Genomic DNA, 19,121 nt, shown 5'->3' on the forward strand with positions numbered 1-19,121 from the left:
ACTGAAGACGCCGCACCGATCCGCCTGTCGATCTCACGATCCACTCTTCCCTCACTCGTGAACAAGACTCCTAGGTACTTGAACTCCTCCACTTGGGGCAGGGTCTCCTCCCCAACCCGGAGATGGCACTCCACCCTTTTCCGGGGGAGAACCATGGACTCTGACTTGGAGGTGCTGATTCTCATTCCGGTCGCTTCACACTCGGCTGCGAACCGATCCAGCGAGAGCTGAAGATCCCGGTCAGATGAAGCCATCAGGACCACATCATCTGCAAAAAGCAGAGACCTAATCCTGCGGTTACCAAACCGGAACCCCTCAACGCCTTGACTGCGCCTAGAAATTCTGTCCATAAAAGTTATGAACAGAATCGGTGACAAAGTTGCCATTTCATGCAAATGTAACCAATTTTCACATATTCTGTAAAAAATCCTTGATTTGTCCGAACCTGGCAATTTCCCTTCATTGTGACCAATCAACATTATATTCCTGTAATGTTTATTTTACAGTACAGGCCAAAAGTTTGGACACACATTCTCATCTTAATGCGTTTTCTTTATTTTCATGACTATGTACATTGTAGATTGTCACTGAAGGCATCAGAACTATGACACCTGTGAAGTGAAAACCATTTTAGGTGACTTACCTCTTGAAGCTCATCGAGAGAATGCCAAGAGTGTGCAAAACAGTCATCAGAATAAACGGTGGCTCTTTTTGAAGAAACTAGAATATAAAAAATGTTTTTAGTTATTTCACCTTTTATTGTTAAGTACATAACTCCACGTGTGTTCATTCATAGTTGTGATGCCTTCAGTGACAATCTACAATGTAAATAGTCATGAAAATAAACAAAACGCATTGAATGAGAAGGTGTGTCCAAACTTTTGGCCTGTACTGTATGTTTATATATACCAGGGGTCGGGAACCTTTTTGGCTGAGAGAGCCAAGAAGCCAAATATTTGAAAATGTATTTCCGTAAGAGCCATATAATATTTTTTTAAACACTGAGCACAACTTAACACGTACATTTTTGAGTAAGACCAACATTTCATGTCTCTTATTCTTTATAAAAACACTGCTATTCTGAAGCTAAATATGGAGGGGCGTGGCCTGCGGCCCTGCAGCGAAGCAGGGTGTTGCCAGGACCGGCCTCGAAATCAGCGACAGGTGCGTAGATGGCCCAGCTGGGCCTGATTATCTAATCACCTGTCACTCTGTCTATAAGCAGCAGCTAGGAGGAGAAACGGGGTCGGGGCTGGAGCCAGAGTCCGTGCGAGAACGAAAGAGAAAAAGACAAATGCTGGAAAGCAACTGAGAGACTTACTGAAAAATAAAACAATATTGTAACCCTGAAACAGGCTCTGATGTCGCTGCCTGGTGATCTGAAGAACCCCCAGGAGGGCAAGCCCCACACTAACCAATAATGAATAACTTACTTCTTACCATTAACGCAACTTCTTGAACATTAAAATGCATGAGAATGTTTCATATTTTGAACGTTATTTTTCATTACAAGTCGAATTATTCATTACTTATCGTAAAAAGCAACGTCAGCTCAGATTTATCCGAGAGCCGGATGCGGTCATCAAAAGAGCCACATCTGGCTCGCGAGCCATGGGTTCTCTACCCCTGATATATACTATTCAACGTAAAGAACTTAAAATGAGAAGGAACATTTTTCATTAGAAGGAGCATCACACCTCAACAAAACTTCTGGAGCTTTTGTTTCTTCAAGCTGTTAACTATCTGTCTAGCTGCACATGCTAGAAACAAGTAAAGAGGGCTGAATGATGAATTTATTGACAGTGTAGGGCTGGGCGATATATCGATATACACGATATATCGCGGGTTTGTCTCTGTGCGATAAAGAAATTGACTATATTGTAATATTCGAGTATACGTTCTCACGCAATTGTTTTCAGCTGTGGGCATTACACTACAGGCTCTTCCCACTCCTTCTTGTGTCTCCTTCTCACAAGGTGTAAGCGCAGGTTCTTACATACGTCACATACTGTCACGTCACACGTCACATACGTATACGCCCTCGCCCAGCAGAGAGGTAGCAGTGTGGCTAACATTAGCCGTGATGCTAGCGGAGTGTTGCAAAGGTGCGAAAGAAGGTGCAAATTTGGAAACGAATGAAGGAAGAATTAATTCCCAAGAAAAACAGCACGGCGGTGGTTCGGCTTCAAGTGGGAATATGTCGAAAAGACAACTTTAATTAGTCAAGGGTGGGGCACAAGCGTTGCTACCAGAAATAACATTACTGCTAATATGTAGAATCTGGCCTGTTCTAAAAATACCGTAGCTGAAATAGCAGCACTTACCAGTGAGCTGCCGCTATTTTTTAAAATTGTATTTATTTACTAGCAAGCTGGTCTCGCTTTGCTTGACATTTTTAATTCTAAGAGAGACAAAACTCAAATAGAATTTGAAAACCCAAGAAAATATTTTAAAGACTTGGTCTTTACTTGTTTAAATAAATTCATTCATTTTTTTACTTTGCTTCTTATAACTTTCAGAAAGACAATTTTAGAGAAAAAATACAACCTTAAAAATGATTTTAGGATTTTTAAACACATGTACCTTTTTACCTTTTAAATTCCTTCCTCTTCTTTCTTGACAATTTAAATCAATGTTCAAGTATTTTTTTTAAATTATTGTAAAGAATAAGAAATACATTTTAATTTAATTCTTCATTTTAGCTTCTGTTTTTCTGAAGAAGATTATTTGTGAAATATTTCTTCAAACTTATGATTAAAATTCAAAAAAATTATCCTGGCAAATCTAGAAAATCTGTAGAATCAAATTTAAATCTTATTTCAATGTGGATTTCAACCTATTTAAAACATGTCATTAAAATTCTAAAATTAATCTTAATCATCAAAAATGACTATTGATGTTCCATAAATTCTTTTTTTAATTTTTAAAAAAAAGATTCGAATTAGCTAGTTTTTCTCTTCATTTTTTCGGTTGAATTTTGAATTTTAAAGAGTCGAAATTGAAGATAAACTATGTTTCGAATTTTAATTTTTTTCCTGTTTTCTCCTCTTTTAAACCGTTCAATTAAGTGTTTTTTTTCATAATTTATTCTCTACAAAAAAACTTCCGTAAAAGGAAAAAAAATGTACGACGGAATGACAGACAGAAAAAACTATTTTTGTATATATATAGATGTATTTATTAAAGGTAAATTGAGCAAATTGGCTATTTCTGGCAATGTATTTAAGTGTGTATCAAACTGGTAGCCCTTCGCATTAATTCGCATTTATTCCCATTGTTGCTTTTTATTTTTTATTCTTATTGTAATATTTCTATATTTTGTTTACATTTAAACCCCCATTATTTACTTTTTACTTTTTTAAATTGATCTCAACTCTGTACACTGCTGCTGGAATTTTAATTTTCCTGAAGGAACTCTCCTGAAGGAATCAATAAAGTACTATCTATCTATCTATCCATCTATCCATCTATCCATCTATCCATCTATCTAATCAGTACCCAAGAAGTAGCTCTTGGTTTCAAAAAGGTTGATGACCTCTGATTTAAGGCTAAGGCAAAATACCGAGATATATATCGTATATCGCGATAGGTTCTAAAAATATCACGATATTGAAAAAAGGCCATATCGCCCGGCCCTATGACAGTGCAGTGTGAAAGCCAATGTTTTTACTTCGTTAGTAAGTAAACAGAATCCCAAGAGGCACTTTTTGACGAAACTTCCACATTTCGATGTCCGACCCATAAGCAGTTGGGCTCTTGAAACTGCATAATGTCATTGAATATGTTAGGTCTTGAGTAAGGATTGGATCCCAAGATGCAGAGATGGGAGGCGTAGTTAAATTACAAAAGAAGATTGTCTTTAATAAGTTCAAAAATGATAACTCAAGGCGATGGGGCTAAAGTGCACACCATGAAAGAGGACTAAACTGAAGGAGGACTCTCGAAACTTCCACATTTCGATGTCCGACCCATAAGCAGTTGGGCTCTTGAAACTGCATAATGTCATTGAATATGTTAGGTCTTGAGTAAAGATTGGATCCCAAGATGCAGAGACGGGAGGCGGAGTTGAATCACAAAAGAAGATTGTCTTTAATAAGTTCAAAAAGGATAACTCAAGGCGATGGGGCTAAAGTGCACACCATGAAAGGGGACTAAACTGAAAGAGGACTCTCGATGGTCAGCAACAGGTTCAACGAAAACTTCTCTCGCTTACTGAGCAACTAGGGAACAAAAACACCAGATGTAAGGAATGGTGATAAGAAAGGAGAAGGCACGTACCGAGTTGGTTGGATGCGAGTTGAGCATGCGGGCATGGAAAGCACAAGTGTCATTAACTGGCGAGGACTGTGATGAACTTAACTAGAGCCGAGTAGTGAGTAGTCGTAGGTGAGTCTAGTTGGAACTAACGGATAGAGCAGAATTAACACAAAAGCAATACGGAGAAGACAGGAAAACAACAAATACACAACAGAATAGCCCTGGTCTAGGGGATACCCTAAGTGTACTTTTACACACCTTGTTTGTATGAACATATTACATTTTTTTTTCCATTAAAGGGGAACATTATCACAATTTCAAAAGTGTTAAAAACAATAAAAATCAGTTCCCAGTGGCTTGTTGTATTTTTTAAAATGTTTTTCGAAATTTTACCGGTCTCGGAATAGCCCTAAATAAAGCTTTAAAGTGCCTTATTTTCGGCTCTCTGCGAAGACACTGGCCATTTCCCTGTGACGTCACACAGTGCTGCCAATGTAAACAAACAATGGGAATACCACAGCAAGATATAGTGACATTAGCTCGGATTCAAACTCGGATTCCAGCGACTTAAGCGATTCAACAGATGACGCATGTATTGAAAAAGATGGTTGGAGTATGAAAGTATTGAAGAAGAAACTGAAGCTGTTGACGCTATTCATAGCCATAGCATGGCCGAATAGCTGCGTTAGCATCGCCGGTAAAATGTGCGGACCAAACGATCAGGACTTTCGCATCTTTTGACACTGGAGCAACTTAAATCCATCGATTGGTAAATGTTTTTTTTCGCATTAAATGTGGGTGGAAGGAAACGTAATATAGTTGCAAATGCATCTACAGGTTATCCATACATCTCTGTGCCATGTCTGCTTCAGCACCGCCGGTAAATAGCATGTTAGCATCGATTAGCGTAGCATGTTAGCATCGATTAGCTGGCAGTCAACATCAACAAAACTCACCTTTGTGATTTCGTTGACTATCGTTGCAAATGCATCTGCAGGTTATCCATACATCTCTGTTCCATGTCTGCCTTAGCATCGCCGGTCAAATGTGGAGACACTCTGGCACATTCAATGGGGGTCTGGCGGCAGACACTTTGGCATCTTCGGGCCAGTGGTGCAACTTGAATCCCCTCCCTGTTAGTGTTGTTACACCCTCCGACAACACACCGACGAGGCATGATGTCTCCAAGGTTCCAAAAAATTGTCAAAAAAACGGAAAATAACAGAGCTGAGACCCGGTGTTTGTAATGTGTTGAAAATGAAAATGGCGGGTGTGTTACCTCGGCGACGTCACATTCTGACGTCATCGCTTCCAGCGCGATAAACAGAAAGGCGTTTAATTCGCCAAAATTCACCCATTTAGAGTTCAGAAATCGGTTAAACAAATAGCTGGTCTTTTTTCTGCACCATCAAGGTTTATAAATGGGTTGTACTTGTATAGCGCTTTTCTACCTTCAAGGTACTCAAAGCGCTTTGACACTACTTCCACATTTACCCATTCACACACACATTCACACACTGATGGAGGGAGCTGCCATGCAAGGCGCCAACCAGCACCCATCAGGAGCAGGGGTTAGGTGTCTTGTTCAGGACACAACGGACGTGACGAGGTTGGTACTAGGTGGGATTTGAACCAGGGACCCTCGGGTTGCGCACGGCCACTGCGCCACGCCGTGGGAGACGCTTACATAGGTCTGGTGATAATGTTCCCCTTTAAGTTGCGTCTTTTTACCTTCTTTTTTTTTTTTTTTTTTTTCTCCGCTCTTGCATTTCATATTCTAAGTCGGCCCCCTTAAAATGTCAGAATGCTTCAAATGACCCCTGGGACACAGAATGCTTCAAATGACCCCTGGGACACACTTGGACGACCCCCTTCCCCCCCCTTGCTTTACACCTTCCTCTCTCTACCTCACATTACTATACCCCTGGTGGTGTCCTGCCGTGTTGCCGTGCTTCACATTGTCTGAGTCACCGTGTTGGCGACGTCCCGGCTTGCCAGGTTGACTCGCCTCGCAACGACAGCTGGCACGACGCCACCTCTGGAAAATATTCATCTCTCATTAACAGTGGCGTCGTCGCACTAATGGTCCGGCGTGAGTAATACTGCGAGGCGCAGGGAGCGTGCGCGCTGTTTCACAAGCGGCTAACGTGTGGCTCATTTCAAAGTGTTAGGCTTTTTTTTTCAGATTGTAGCATGTTTCGGATCTTTTTCCCAGATAGAAAGTCATTCCATTAATTGGATTAATCCTGCAGCGCCACAGTAAATTCTAAGTAATGACTGCACCACTTGCTTTAATCTTATGGATGGTGAAATCCTGTTTGAACAATGTGATGCTCTCTGATGGTTTGTGATTCATTTAAAGCAACAGCAGGCTTTTTTCCTATTACACACACACACTACACCTACCGCGCATTTTTTTTATGATTACATCCGGCTAAATTAGGTCCTTTATCATCCGACATCACATTACCGTGTGGCCCATAGTCACAGAGGGCAGATGGCAGCACCGCTTGTGAGTCTTGTGTCTGTGCTTGTCTGTGCCGGCGCTCAGGTCTCTCGAGGTGTGACCCGGCTCAGCATGCCAAGCTGTGCCAAGTGCGCACAGCTGGCAGCGACCAAGCAGTTGGTCTCACTGGACATGTCGCCCCCACCTCCCACCGCGCCAGGACAAACAGGAAATGAGTCCTGGGGCCTGGTAGGAGAGCGCGGCCAAAAGCAGTGCGAGAGTGGAAGTGGACAGCTTGGAGAGATGAGATAATGGGAAGGAAGATGATTTCACACACGAGCTAAGCAATCTGAAAATAATTCTGTTGATTTTTGGAGGTGCGTCTCTCAAGACTCGATGAAGCGCCGGCTTCCTCAAATTTCCTTGTTTACAATTGGTTCAGCGATCAGAGAGAGACGCGCACGGGACTTGTCCCCAAAAGGGAATGCGGTCTACTCTGTCGTGTATCCAAAGTCAGCCACAAAGAGAATCCTACCGCCTTGGATTGTGTTTCTTCAATCAATCAATCACTTATATAGCCCTGAATCACTAGTGTCTCGAAGGGCTGCACAAACCACTACGACATCCTCGGTAGGCCCACATAAGGGCAAGGAAAACTCACACCCAGTGGGACGTCGGTGACAACGATGACTATGAGAACCTTGGAGAGGAGGAAAGCAATGGATGTCGAGCGGGTCTAACATGATACTGTGAAAGTTCAATCAATAATGGATCCAACACAGTCGCGTGAGTCCAGTCCAAAGCGGATCCAACACAGCGGCGAGAGTCCCGTTCACAGCGGAGCCAGCAGGAAAACATCCCAAGCGGAGGCGGATCAGCAGCGCAGAGATGTCCCCAGCCGATACACAGGCGAGCAGTACATGGCCGCCGGATTGGACCGGACCCCCACCACAAGGGAGAGTGGGACATAGGAGAAAAAGAAAAGAAACGGCAGATCAACTGGTCTAAACCGCGACATATGGTACAATACAATCGGCAAGATAGGATGGAGCTAGACCGTGTAGTATTTTATACGTAAGTAGTAAAACCTTAAAGTCACATCTTAAGTGCACAGGTAAATAGGTGTTGGTAAATAGTAAATTGGTTATACTTGTATAGCGCTTTTCTACCTTCAAGGTACTCAAAGTGCTTTGACACTACTTCCACATCAATCAATCAAACACTGTTTCACTATATAGCCCTAAATCACAAGTGTCTCAAAGGGCTGCACCAGCCTAAACTACATCCTCTGTTCAGACCCCACATAAGGGCAAGGAAAAACTCAAAACCAAGTGGGACGTCAATGTGAATGACTATGAGAAACCTCGGAGAGGACCGCAGATGTGGGTGACCCCCTCTCTGCCCCCCTCTAAAGGAGACTGGATGCAATGGATGTCGAGTGTGTCTAACATAATATTGTAAAAGTCCAGTCCATAGTGGATCTAACATAATAACATAATAATCCATGGTGGGGCCAGAAGGAGACCATCCCGAGCAGAGGCAGGTCAGCAGCGCAGAGATGTCCCCAACCGAAGCACAGGCGGGCGGTCTACCCCCAGGTTCCGACTCTGGACAGCCAGAGCTTCATCCATGGCCACTGGACCTGTGCCTCCCACTCTACAAGTGAGAGGGCGGCAGAGGAGAAAAGAAAAGAAACGGCAGATCAACTGGTCTAAAAAGGGGGTCTATCTAAAGGCTGGGATATACAAAAGATGGTTCTCGCATGGTTCTCTCCCAGAAAAGGGTGGAGTGCCATCTCCGGGTTGGGGAGGAGACCCTGCCCCAAGTGGAGGAGTTCAAGTACCTTGGAGTCTTGTTCACGAGTGAAGGAAGAGTGGATCGTGAGATCAACAGGCGGATCGGTGCGGCGTCTTCAGTAATGCGGACGTTGTACCGATCCGTTGTGGTGAAGAAGGAGCTGAGCCGGAAGGCAAAGCTTTCAAATTACCGGTCGATTTTACGTTCCCATCCTCACCTATGGTCATGAGCTTTGGGTCATGACCGAAAAGATAAGATCACGGGTACAAGCGGCCGAAATGAGTTTCCTCCCCCGGGTGGCAGGGCTCTCCCTTAGAGATAGGGTGAGAAGCTCTGTCATCCGGGAGGAACTCAAAGTAAAGCCGCTCCTCCTCCACATCAAGAGGAGTCAGATGAGATGGTTCGGGCATCTGGTCAGGATGCCACCCGAACGCCTCCCTAGGGAGGTGTTTAGGGCACGTCCAACCGGTAGGAGGCTACGGGGAAGACCCAGGACACGATAGGAAGACTATGTCTCCCGGCTGGCCTGGGAACGCCTCGGGATCGGGAAGAGCTAGACGAAGTGGCCGGGGAGAGGGAAGTCTGGCCTTCCCTGCTTAGGCTGCTACCCCCGTGACCCGACCTCGGATAAGCGGAGGAGGATGGATGGAGTTTTAAGATGCGACTTAACTGCTTCTACTGAGGTAGCATCTCAAACTGTTATCGGGAGGGCATTCCATAGTACTGGAGCTCGAATATAAAACACTCTATAGCCCGCAGACTTTTTTTGGCCTCCGGGAATCACTAATAAGCCGGAGTTCTTTGAACACAGATTTGTTGCCGGGACATATGGTACAATACAATCGGCAAGATAGGCCTTCACCCACTCACACACACATTCACACACTGATGGCGGGAGCTGCCATCCAAGGCCCTGACCACAACCCATCAGGAGCAAGGGTGAAGTGTCTTGCTCAAGGACACAACAGACTTGACTAGGTTGGTAGAAGGTGGGGGATCACGCCGTCCCCCATTGGACGCGAGCACCCTCTCCGGCAGAGCTTGGCAAATACTCTGACTCGGAATTCACATTGGGAGAAAAAAATGTGTCTTGGTGGGTTCATTGTGTATGTGTGTATAAATTATGTGTACACATTTAGCTGGAAAAATCTGCTGTATTTGTGTTTTCAGGAACACTAACTCCAAAAGTCACTATCTGATAGTTCTAAAACAAGTTATGACGGACCACCTTAAAAAAAAAAAATTGGAATTTTACAGTTTTTTACTGAATTGGACACCCAAAATATACATTAAAATAAAGAAAGTGGGATTTACAATATTACCTATGAACAATAAAACACTGAATATTAACAACATATGAATGTCGCTCTTCTTTTACTTCTCAGATCAGTTGTGTATATTTTACAATCAAGCAAAACACAACAAAAATGTAAAGAACAGTAAAATATGTAGGCCAAGTGTAATAAAGACCTACAATATGATATATCAACACGTACAAATCTGCTTCCGCCTTTGTTTGACACACAAGTTTCAGGCTGGCTGCTTTGAAAACAAACCCCACCCACTCTGGTATGTTCCTGGTCTGAGCTGCTGTCACGTAGATTACCATAATATCTCTATATACTTATGTATATATATGTATATATATATATATATATATATATATGTGTGTGTACTGTATGTGTATATACAGTATATTTGTTTATATATATATATATATGCTGTGAGCTCTTGCATATATAAGTTGCCAGAGGAGGCGTCTTGTAGGAATATAATATAAATAATATATTATTATAATATACATTTTTCTAATATATTCAGAATATGTAATAATATCTGCCATAATAACAATGTACAATATAATAATTCTAGCTGTATAAATAATTGACAACGAATTGAAAAACTGAAAAAGAGGCCTGATTTCTTGACAAATAAACAACCCTATCATCATTCGAAGTCAATCAGGAATATGTGGATTTTTGCAATGAATTTTTTCTGCAATATTACAATTTCTCTTCAGTTAATCATGTCTAGAATTCAATGCCAACACGCAGACAGTGGGGAACTATGAATGTGTACAAATTGTTCGAGACCACCCACAAGGAGCAAATAACCAGTAATGGAGATGACAATGTCTATTTTTGACACTCCAATAAAGCTGGAGTGTCAAACGCATCTGTATCGAGGTCCACTGTAAGCTCCTCTCCCTCCAAAGCTTTCTTCAAGTTTGACATTAACATTCTCCTCTGGTTTTGTACTCTTATTTGCAATCGTTAAATCAGATTAATCTCGAGGACCCTCCATGTCTCTCTTCAATTGACTTGGTTTGGATATGCCCTAACACACTTATTCACACATTCATTTTAAATGACAATATGTATACTGTAGACCAGGGGTCTCAATTTAAATTTAACTGGGGGCCGCTGGATGTCGAATTACGTACTACTTCTATATACATATACTGTGTATATATATGTATATATATATATTAGGGGTGTGGGAAAAAATCGATTGTAATACGAATCGCGATTTTCATGTTAGGCGATTCAGAATCAATTCTCATTTTTAAAAAAAAATATATATTTTTTTTCATTTGTTATTTTTATTTTTTTATCAATCCAACAAAACAATACACAGCAATACCATAACAATGCAATCCAATTCCAAAACCAAACCTGACCCAGCAACACTCAGAACTGCAATAAACAGAGCAATTGAGATGAGACACAAACAAGACACAGAACAAACCAAAAGTAGTGAAACAAAAATGAATATTATCAAAAACAGTATCAATATTAGTTATAATTTCAGCATAGCAGTGATTAAAAATCCCTCGTTGACATTATCATTAGAGATTTATAAAAAAAAAAAAAAGAACAATAGTGTCACAGTGGCTTACACTTGCATCGCATCTCATAAGCTTGACAACACACTGTGTCCAATGTTTCCACAAAGATTGCAATCAGTTGATAAAACATTGTCCTTTACAATTATAAAATCTTTTTACAAAAATCTACTACTCTGCTAGCATGTCAGCAGACTGGGGTAGATCCTGCTGAAATCCTATGTATTGAATGAATAGAGAATCCTTTTAAATCGGGGGAAAAAAAATCGTTTTTTTAATCGAGAATCGTGTTGAATTGAAAAAAAAAATCGATATTGAATCGAATCGTGGGACACCCAAAGATTCGCAGCCCTAATATATACATACATTTTCTCCTGCTTGTTATATATATATAACAACGTCGGCTTCACGGTGGAAGAGGGGTTAGTGCGTCTGCCTCACAATACGAAGTTCCTGCAGTCCTGGGTTCAAATCCAGGCTCGGGATCTTCAATCAATCAATCATCAATCAATGTTTATTTATATAGCCCCAAATCACAAATGTCTCAAAGGACTGCACAAATCATTACGACTACAACATCCTCGGAAGAACCCACAAAAGGGCAAGGAAAACTCACACCCAGTGGGCAGAGAGAATTCACATCCAGTGGGACGCCAGTGACAATGCTGACTATGAGAAACCTTGGAGAGGACCTCAGATGTGGGCAACCCCCCCTCTCTAGGGGACCGAAAGCAATGGATGTCGAGCGTGTCTAACATGATACTGTGAAAGTTCAATCCATAGTGGCTCCAACACAGCCGTGAGAGTTCAGTTCAAGCGGATCCAAGACAGCAGCAAGAGTCCCGTCCACAGGAAACCATCTCAAGCGGATCAGCAGCGTAGAGATGTCCCCAACCGATACAGGCGAGCGGTCCATCCTGGGTCCCGACGAGCGGTCCATCCTGGGTCTCGACTCTGGACAGCCAGTACTTCATCCATGGTCATCGGACCGGACCCCCTCCACAAGGGAGGGGGGGACATAGGAGAAAGAAAAGAAGCGGCAGATCAACTGGTCTAAAAAGGAGGTCTATTTAAAGGCTAGAGTATACAAATGAGTTTTAAGGTGAGACTTAAATGCTTCTACTGAGGTAGCATCTCGAACTGTTACCTGTGTGGAGTTTGCATGTTCTCCCCGTGAATGCGTGGGTTCCCTCTGGGTACTCCGGCTTCCTCCCACTTCCAAAAACATGCACCTGGGGATAGGTTGATTGGCAACACTAAATTGGCCCTAGTGTGTGAATGTGAGTGTGAATGTTGTCTGTCTATCTGTGTTGGCCCTGCCATGAGGTGGCGACTTGTCCAGGGTGTACCCCGCCTTCCGCCCGATTGTAGCTGAGATAGGCGCCAGCGCCCCCCGCGACCCCAAAAGGGAATAAGCGGTAGAAAATGGATGGATGGATATAACAACGTCCTCAGTTCGAATCATTGATGACATCATCAAACACTGAAGCAAACAAAGCTTGACATGCTTTCATCCTTTCAGCCTCATCAGGTGCGAGTCCACCTGCTTGTGAAATTAACTAATGACCTCAATTTAAATGTTTTGCTCGCGTTCGCTCCAGCATCGGCTTCCACCGTCGGCCACAGGGGGCACTGTTGCATCGTGCTCCACGCAGCAGAATAACTCCCGAGTTCTCTCTTTTTCCTGCCGTGTCCTTGCTGGTGTCATGAGCTACATGCCCAACTGCAAGGCAACCGTTAGTCTTTGTGCTAGTCATCCCTTCTAATCTGCTGCCGTCAAGGTCCACATTTGGAGCTCAGTCCCCACTGCAAGGCATAAGCCACCGCGCGGTCTTGGGATGTGCTGATATTTGGGGTGTCTTGATGCAGCACAGCAAAGGGATCTCATTTTTTCCCCTCGTCGAAATCGAAACAAAACCTTTTGCTATTTAGGCTATTTCCAATTTATCTTGAGAAAATCCATACCATGCATGTGCAGTGGACTTGTTAGTGGCTTTGTAGTTGTGCAGCTGCCAGCTCCCTGTCTGTCTTCCTGTCAGACCGAGCATGCCCATTACAGCCCTATCAACATTCTACCCAGGTTGCCAAGGATACCATGCGGAGCTGCCAGGCCCTGTGTTGTGCACACATATGTGGCTCATAGCATCCGCGGGAGAAGACGGCGCCGCATGCATAAACACACATGCTTCTCTCTGTCCGGCCTCCGTCCTGCCTTCTTGTCGTCTCTCTTGATCATCGGTAATCAGTCTTGTCTCGTCTCCTCGCCGCTGGCTGTCAGCGGCACGTCAGAATTCTGTCAAAGCCCCACGCCGTCCGCCACGGGCCGTTGCCGTTAATGACATCTGATGCCGCCCGTTGCCGGAGCCACCCACTGGAGATGGCTGGGGACTCCGTATGCATCAATATTCGGTGCGGCTAAACCCATAAAACAGGGGTGTCAAACTCAAATACAGAGTGGGCCAAAATTCTAAACTGAACAAAGCCGCGGGCCAAAATTAGATTAGATTAGATTAGATAGTACTTTATTTATTCCGTCAGGAGAGTTCCTTCAGGAAAATTACAGTTTTCAGCACAATCCCATTCAAGATCAGACAAACATTACAGGGAGACAGAACAGGATCGCTGACGGGTCTGCCGGCTTCCAGCGCCCCTTACAAAAAAGATGAGATTCGGGTAAACAAGGGGGGGTAATGGGAGAAAAAAATAGATTAAAATAAAATAAAATAAAAATGTTTGCAGGACTACAGAAATATAAATAACACAAAAAATGGCTTCCACATGTAATGAGAAAATGTATAAAATGAACTTAAACAACCAAAACAACAAATGTAGTTTTATTGACTTTTTTGCTATTATTATTCAAATGCGTGTTGTTTATCTGTTCAACAGTTTTATCTAAAGTGCTTTTTAAGTTTAAGGTAAACCAACATAAATAAATCGCGTGTGTAATCTACGTTCGTACATGATTATTGCGACAATGTTTCGTTTTTCATCGCACGAGTTAAAGCGCAAACTATGAAAACCCGGGTATTGGCCGTATCTTTGGGAGTATGAGTCGCTCCGGAGTGTTAAGTCACACCTGCCGAAAATGCATAATAAAGAAGGAAAAAACATATAAATCGCACTAGAGTATAAGTCGCATTTTTTGAGGAAATGTATTTGATAAAACCCAAAACCAAGAATAAACATTTGAAAGGCAATTTAAAATAAATAAAGAATAGTGAGGGGGGGGGGGGGATAGAAGATTAAAATAAAATTTAAAAAATCGGTCTTAGTCTGGGCCCTGGAGTGGGGGTGCAGACTGAGGCCAAGGGAAAAACAACAACTCATAGCCATAGTACACATCCTTCTTCCATGTGTGTAAGAGGGAAACATCAGACATCAAAGAACACAGAGGACATTAAAGACATTAAAGCAGCAGATACAACCAGACACTTCTACATACAGCTATGAATAAAAAGTAAAATAAACATATCCACTGTGGTGGCCTCTGCGGTGTTCCACGCCATCGTCTGCTGGGGAGGAGGGAGCATCGCCAGAGACAGAAGCAGACCCAACAAAGCAACCAAGACAGCCGACTCCACTATCGGCCAGTGTCCAGTCCGCATGGATGAGCGAGGATATGTCCAAGGTGACTGAGGTGTCCGACACCTGCTCACCCAGTCGAGACACCGCGAAGCCTCTCCGTCCCAGCGCTCAGTGCTAGCTCCACAGCCCTGTCCCCTCATCCGCATCTCCTCCAGTACATCCAAACAGACTCTGGTGTGGCAGAGACCCAGCAGCTGGTCTCCATGGCCAAAAGGCTCCCGGGAGGCAGATCCATAAGTCCACAAAAAAAGCACCACAGAGGTCACGAAAGTGCCAACCCTTGTCACACAGTCCCAAAGGGTCCCGGACCAAAATGCAAACAAATATAATAAGACATGAAAACAAGAGGGAAACACAAAAGGATGACACAAGAGCACAGAGCTCCTGCCTACAGCAGCCACTACAGCAGCGCCATCTTGGGAAAAAAAAAAAAAAGTTGAACAACTTTAAAAGAGACCCAAACAAGTTTTGCATTGAATATTGAACAAGCAAGGCTTATATAACTTTATAGTGACATGCAAAATCGAGTTTTGTTGGTAGCGGGGTTGTATATTGTAGCGTCCCGGAAGACTTAGTGCTGCAAGGGGTTCTGGGTATTTGTTCTGTTGTGTTTATGTTGTGTTACTGTGCGGATGTTCTCCCGAAATGTGTTTGTCATTCTTGTTTGGTGTGGGTTTCACAGTGTGGTATAACATTGTTAAAGTTGTTTATACGGCCACCCCTCAGTGTGACCTGTATGGCTGTTGACCAAGTATGCGTTACATTCACTTGTGTTTGTGTGTGTGTGTGTGTGTAGAAGCCGCATATATTACGTGACTGGGCCGGCACGCTGTTTGTATGGAGGAAAAGCGGACGTGAAGACAGGTTGTAGAGGATGCTAAAAGCAGTACCTTTAAGGCACGCCCCCAATATTGTTGTCCGGGTGGAAGTTCGGGAAAATGGTTGCCCCGGGAGATTTTCGGGGGGGGGGCACTGAAATTTGGGATTCTCCTGGAAAAATCGTGAGGGTTGGCAAGTATGAGAATTATAGTTGAATGCGGTGATACAGCGGCACCGCCACTGTACAATACCGTCGGGCCAGCTCTAATTTTAATTTATTATTGCCTCAAGGGCCAAATGAAAATACAGAGTTTGACACCCATGCCCTAAAAAGTGTGTCTTTTCAAACAATTACCTCATGTATTCATATACCCTAATTAGGCCCTTCCTGTCTCAGCAGCAAAGCAGCCATTTTTCCTTTCTCGTGGCGTACAATGGAGACCCTGCTGAGCATGTAAACCTTGAATTGCTAACTGCCTCTCAGCTTCTCATTTCACTGCTCTCATTCTCTCTCTCTCTCTTCCCTCCTCTAGAGGAAGAAGTGGAAAACTTTGACGTGTCCAGTCTCCAGGAAGAGGCTCTGAGGAACATTGAAGCTGACAGCTTCTGGTGCATGAGCAAGCTGCTGGACGGCATCCAGGTAAGTCCTTGTGTGTTCAAAAGATAAGGGTGGGGGCCGGGGTATTACTCTCGCACACACTTTCATACTTTAACACCAATTTACTGTACATGCTGAATCTCCACACTGTCCACCTACATGGTGCCCCTGGGTAAGATCTTCTACTGTCTATTGATACTGTGGGAGTGGGCGGGAAGCTGCTGGGCTCTTCACACTCATTGGCAATCTTTCTCCTATCCCTGGAATGGATACTATTTAGAGCTCATGCTAAAATGTGCCTGCAACTTAAAACATTCACACCTGGTATTCAAAGATTCTGTGTTTGTTTATGTAACTTTTGTACTCCTGAACCGCAGCACATAACAGGGTGAACATTTCTCAAATAATGCTGTGATGTCCGTGCTGATATATACTGGTATTTAATACCGAAATCCAACCTCTAAGTCAGATTGACTTGAAATTTCTCATATAGCTTAATGTACTCTTAACTGTGTACACTGCAATTTTAGGGTGTTTGGCATACACTTGTAGGGGGAAAGAAAAGCACACGTGTCTAAAGTTTGAGCAAAATTGGCAGAGAAACATGGTGGCCATTGGGGCAGGGACGGGACCTAGACAAATGGGCGATGACTTATGGGCTATTAGTTGCTAAAGATTGTGAACATTTTGAGGATATCAGCACATATGTAGGGATGTCTTTATAAAAAAAATAATATATATATATATATATATATATACTCTGATATATGGATACATACTTCAATATAAGTTCATGTATGTATGTATGTCATACTTGCCAACCTTGAGACGTCCGATTTCGGGAAGTTGGGGGAGGGGTAGGGCGTTGTCGGGGGTGGGGCAGGCTGCATGCTTGGGGGCGTGGTTAAGAGGGGAGGAGTATATATATATATATATATATATAATTCATATATTATATATTATGTATACAATATATTATATATATTACATTATTTATTATTATCATTGTTTATTGTGAGCGAACTGTGGTGCTGAATTTCCCCCAGGGATCAATAAAGTACATTCTATTCTATTCCATTCCATTCTATATTTACCGCTAGATTCACCAAGTCAAGTATTTCATATATATATATATATATATATATATATATATATATATATATATATATATATATAAGAAATACTTGACTTTCAGTGAATTTTAGCTATATATATATATATATATATATATATATATATATATATATATATATATATATATATATATATATATATATATATATATAGATAGAGATATATATATATATATATATATATAGATAGAGATATATATATATATATATATACATAGGTATATATATATATATATATATATATATATATAAACATAGATATATATATATATATATCTATCTATATATATATATATATATACATATCTATAGATATATATATATATATATATATATATATAGACATAGATATATTTATATATATATATATATACATATATATATATATATATATAGACATATATAGATGGATATATATATATAAGAAATACTTGACTTTCAGTGAATTCTAGCTATATATATATATATATATATATATATATATATATATATATAAGAAATACTTGAATTTCAGTGTTCATTTATTCCACATTTACACACACATAACACTCCTCTACTCATTGTTGAGTTAAGGGTTGAATTGTCCGTCCTTGTTTTTCTAACCATATGCATGCACAATAGATGGCAGTATTGTCCTGTTTAAGAGTCTCACAACATTGCTGTTTACGGCAGACGAAAACGGACTGCTGTTGTTGTGTGTTGTTTTACCGCACTGTGAGGACGTTAATAAAACCGCCTAACAATAAACCCACATAAGAAACCAAGAACTCGCCCTCGATCATTCTGCAGTCATAACGTCATTGGGCAGGCACGCTCTTTATACACGTCACTCAGGTCCGCATGGAGCTGGAGGGGATTTGGCCTTCCAGCTCCGCCTGAATTTCGGGAGATTTTTGGGAGAACATTTGTCCCGGGAGGTTTTCGGGAGTGGCGCTGAATTTCGGGAGTCTCCCGGAAAATCCGGGAGAGTTGGCAAGTATGATGCATGTATGTATGTATGTATGTATGTATGTATTAGTGTTGTCCTGATACCAATATTTTTGTACCGGTACCAAAATGTATTTCAGTACTTTTCAGTACTTTTTGATACATTTCTAAAAAAAAAAGGGACCACAAAATGGCTTTATTGGCTTTATTTCAACAAAAAAATCTTGCGGTACATTAAACATGTTTCTTATTGCAATTTTCTCCTTAAATAAAATAGTGAACATACAAGACAACTTTTCTTTAATTAGTAAGTAAGCAAGCAAACAAAGGCTCCCAATTAGTCTGCTGACGTATGCAGTAACATATTGTGTCATTTTCCATTCTGTTATTTTGTCAACATTATAAAGGTAGAAATTGATTGTTAATCTACTTGTCTATTTACTGTTAATATTTGGTTATTTTCTGTTGTAACATATACTTCTGTTCAAATGTAGTAATCACTTATTTTTCTGTTGTACGGATACTTTACATTAGTTATGGATGATACCACACATTTGGGTATCCATCCCATATCAAGTCGTTACAGGATCATACATTGGTTGTATTCAAAGTCTTCGTGTGCCCAGGGACATATTTCCTGAGTTTATAAACATAATATATATAAAAATATATATATATTTCGTGATGCTAAAAAATATTGATGTAATCATA

The 19,121-nt window shown here is 41.7% G+C and overlaps 1 protein-coding gene across 3 annotated transcripts in view; it reads left to right on the forward strand.

Moving 5' to 3' along the window:
* tbc1d22a (TBC1 domain family, member 22a) overlaps positions 1-19,121 on the forward strand; it is a 348,296-nt gene that overhangs the window by 140,414 nt on the left and 188,761 nt on the right. For all 3 annotated transcript variants that reach the window (XM_061914479.1, XM_061914478.1, XM_061914480.1), the window contains one exon: positions 16,286-16,392. In XM_061914479.1, the coding sequence (XP_061770463.1) occupies positions 16,286-16,392 (107 nt within the window). The remainder of the gene's footprint in view (positions 1-16,285; positions 16,393-19,121) is intronic.

This window comes from Nerophis ophidion, linkage group LG10, assembly GCF_033978795.1.
Source record: "Nerophis ophidion isolate RoL-2023_Sa linkage group LG10, RoL_Noph_v1.0, whole genome shotgun sequence".
NCBI classification, from domain to species: domain Eukaryota; kingdom Metazoa; phylum Chordata; class Actinopteri; order Syngnathiformes; family Syngnathidae; genus Nerophis; species Nerophis ophidion.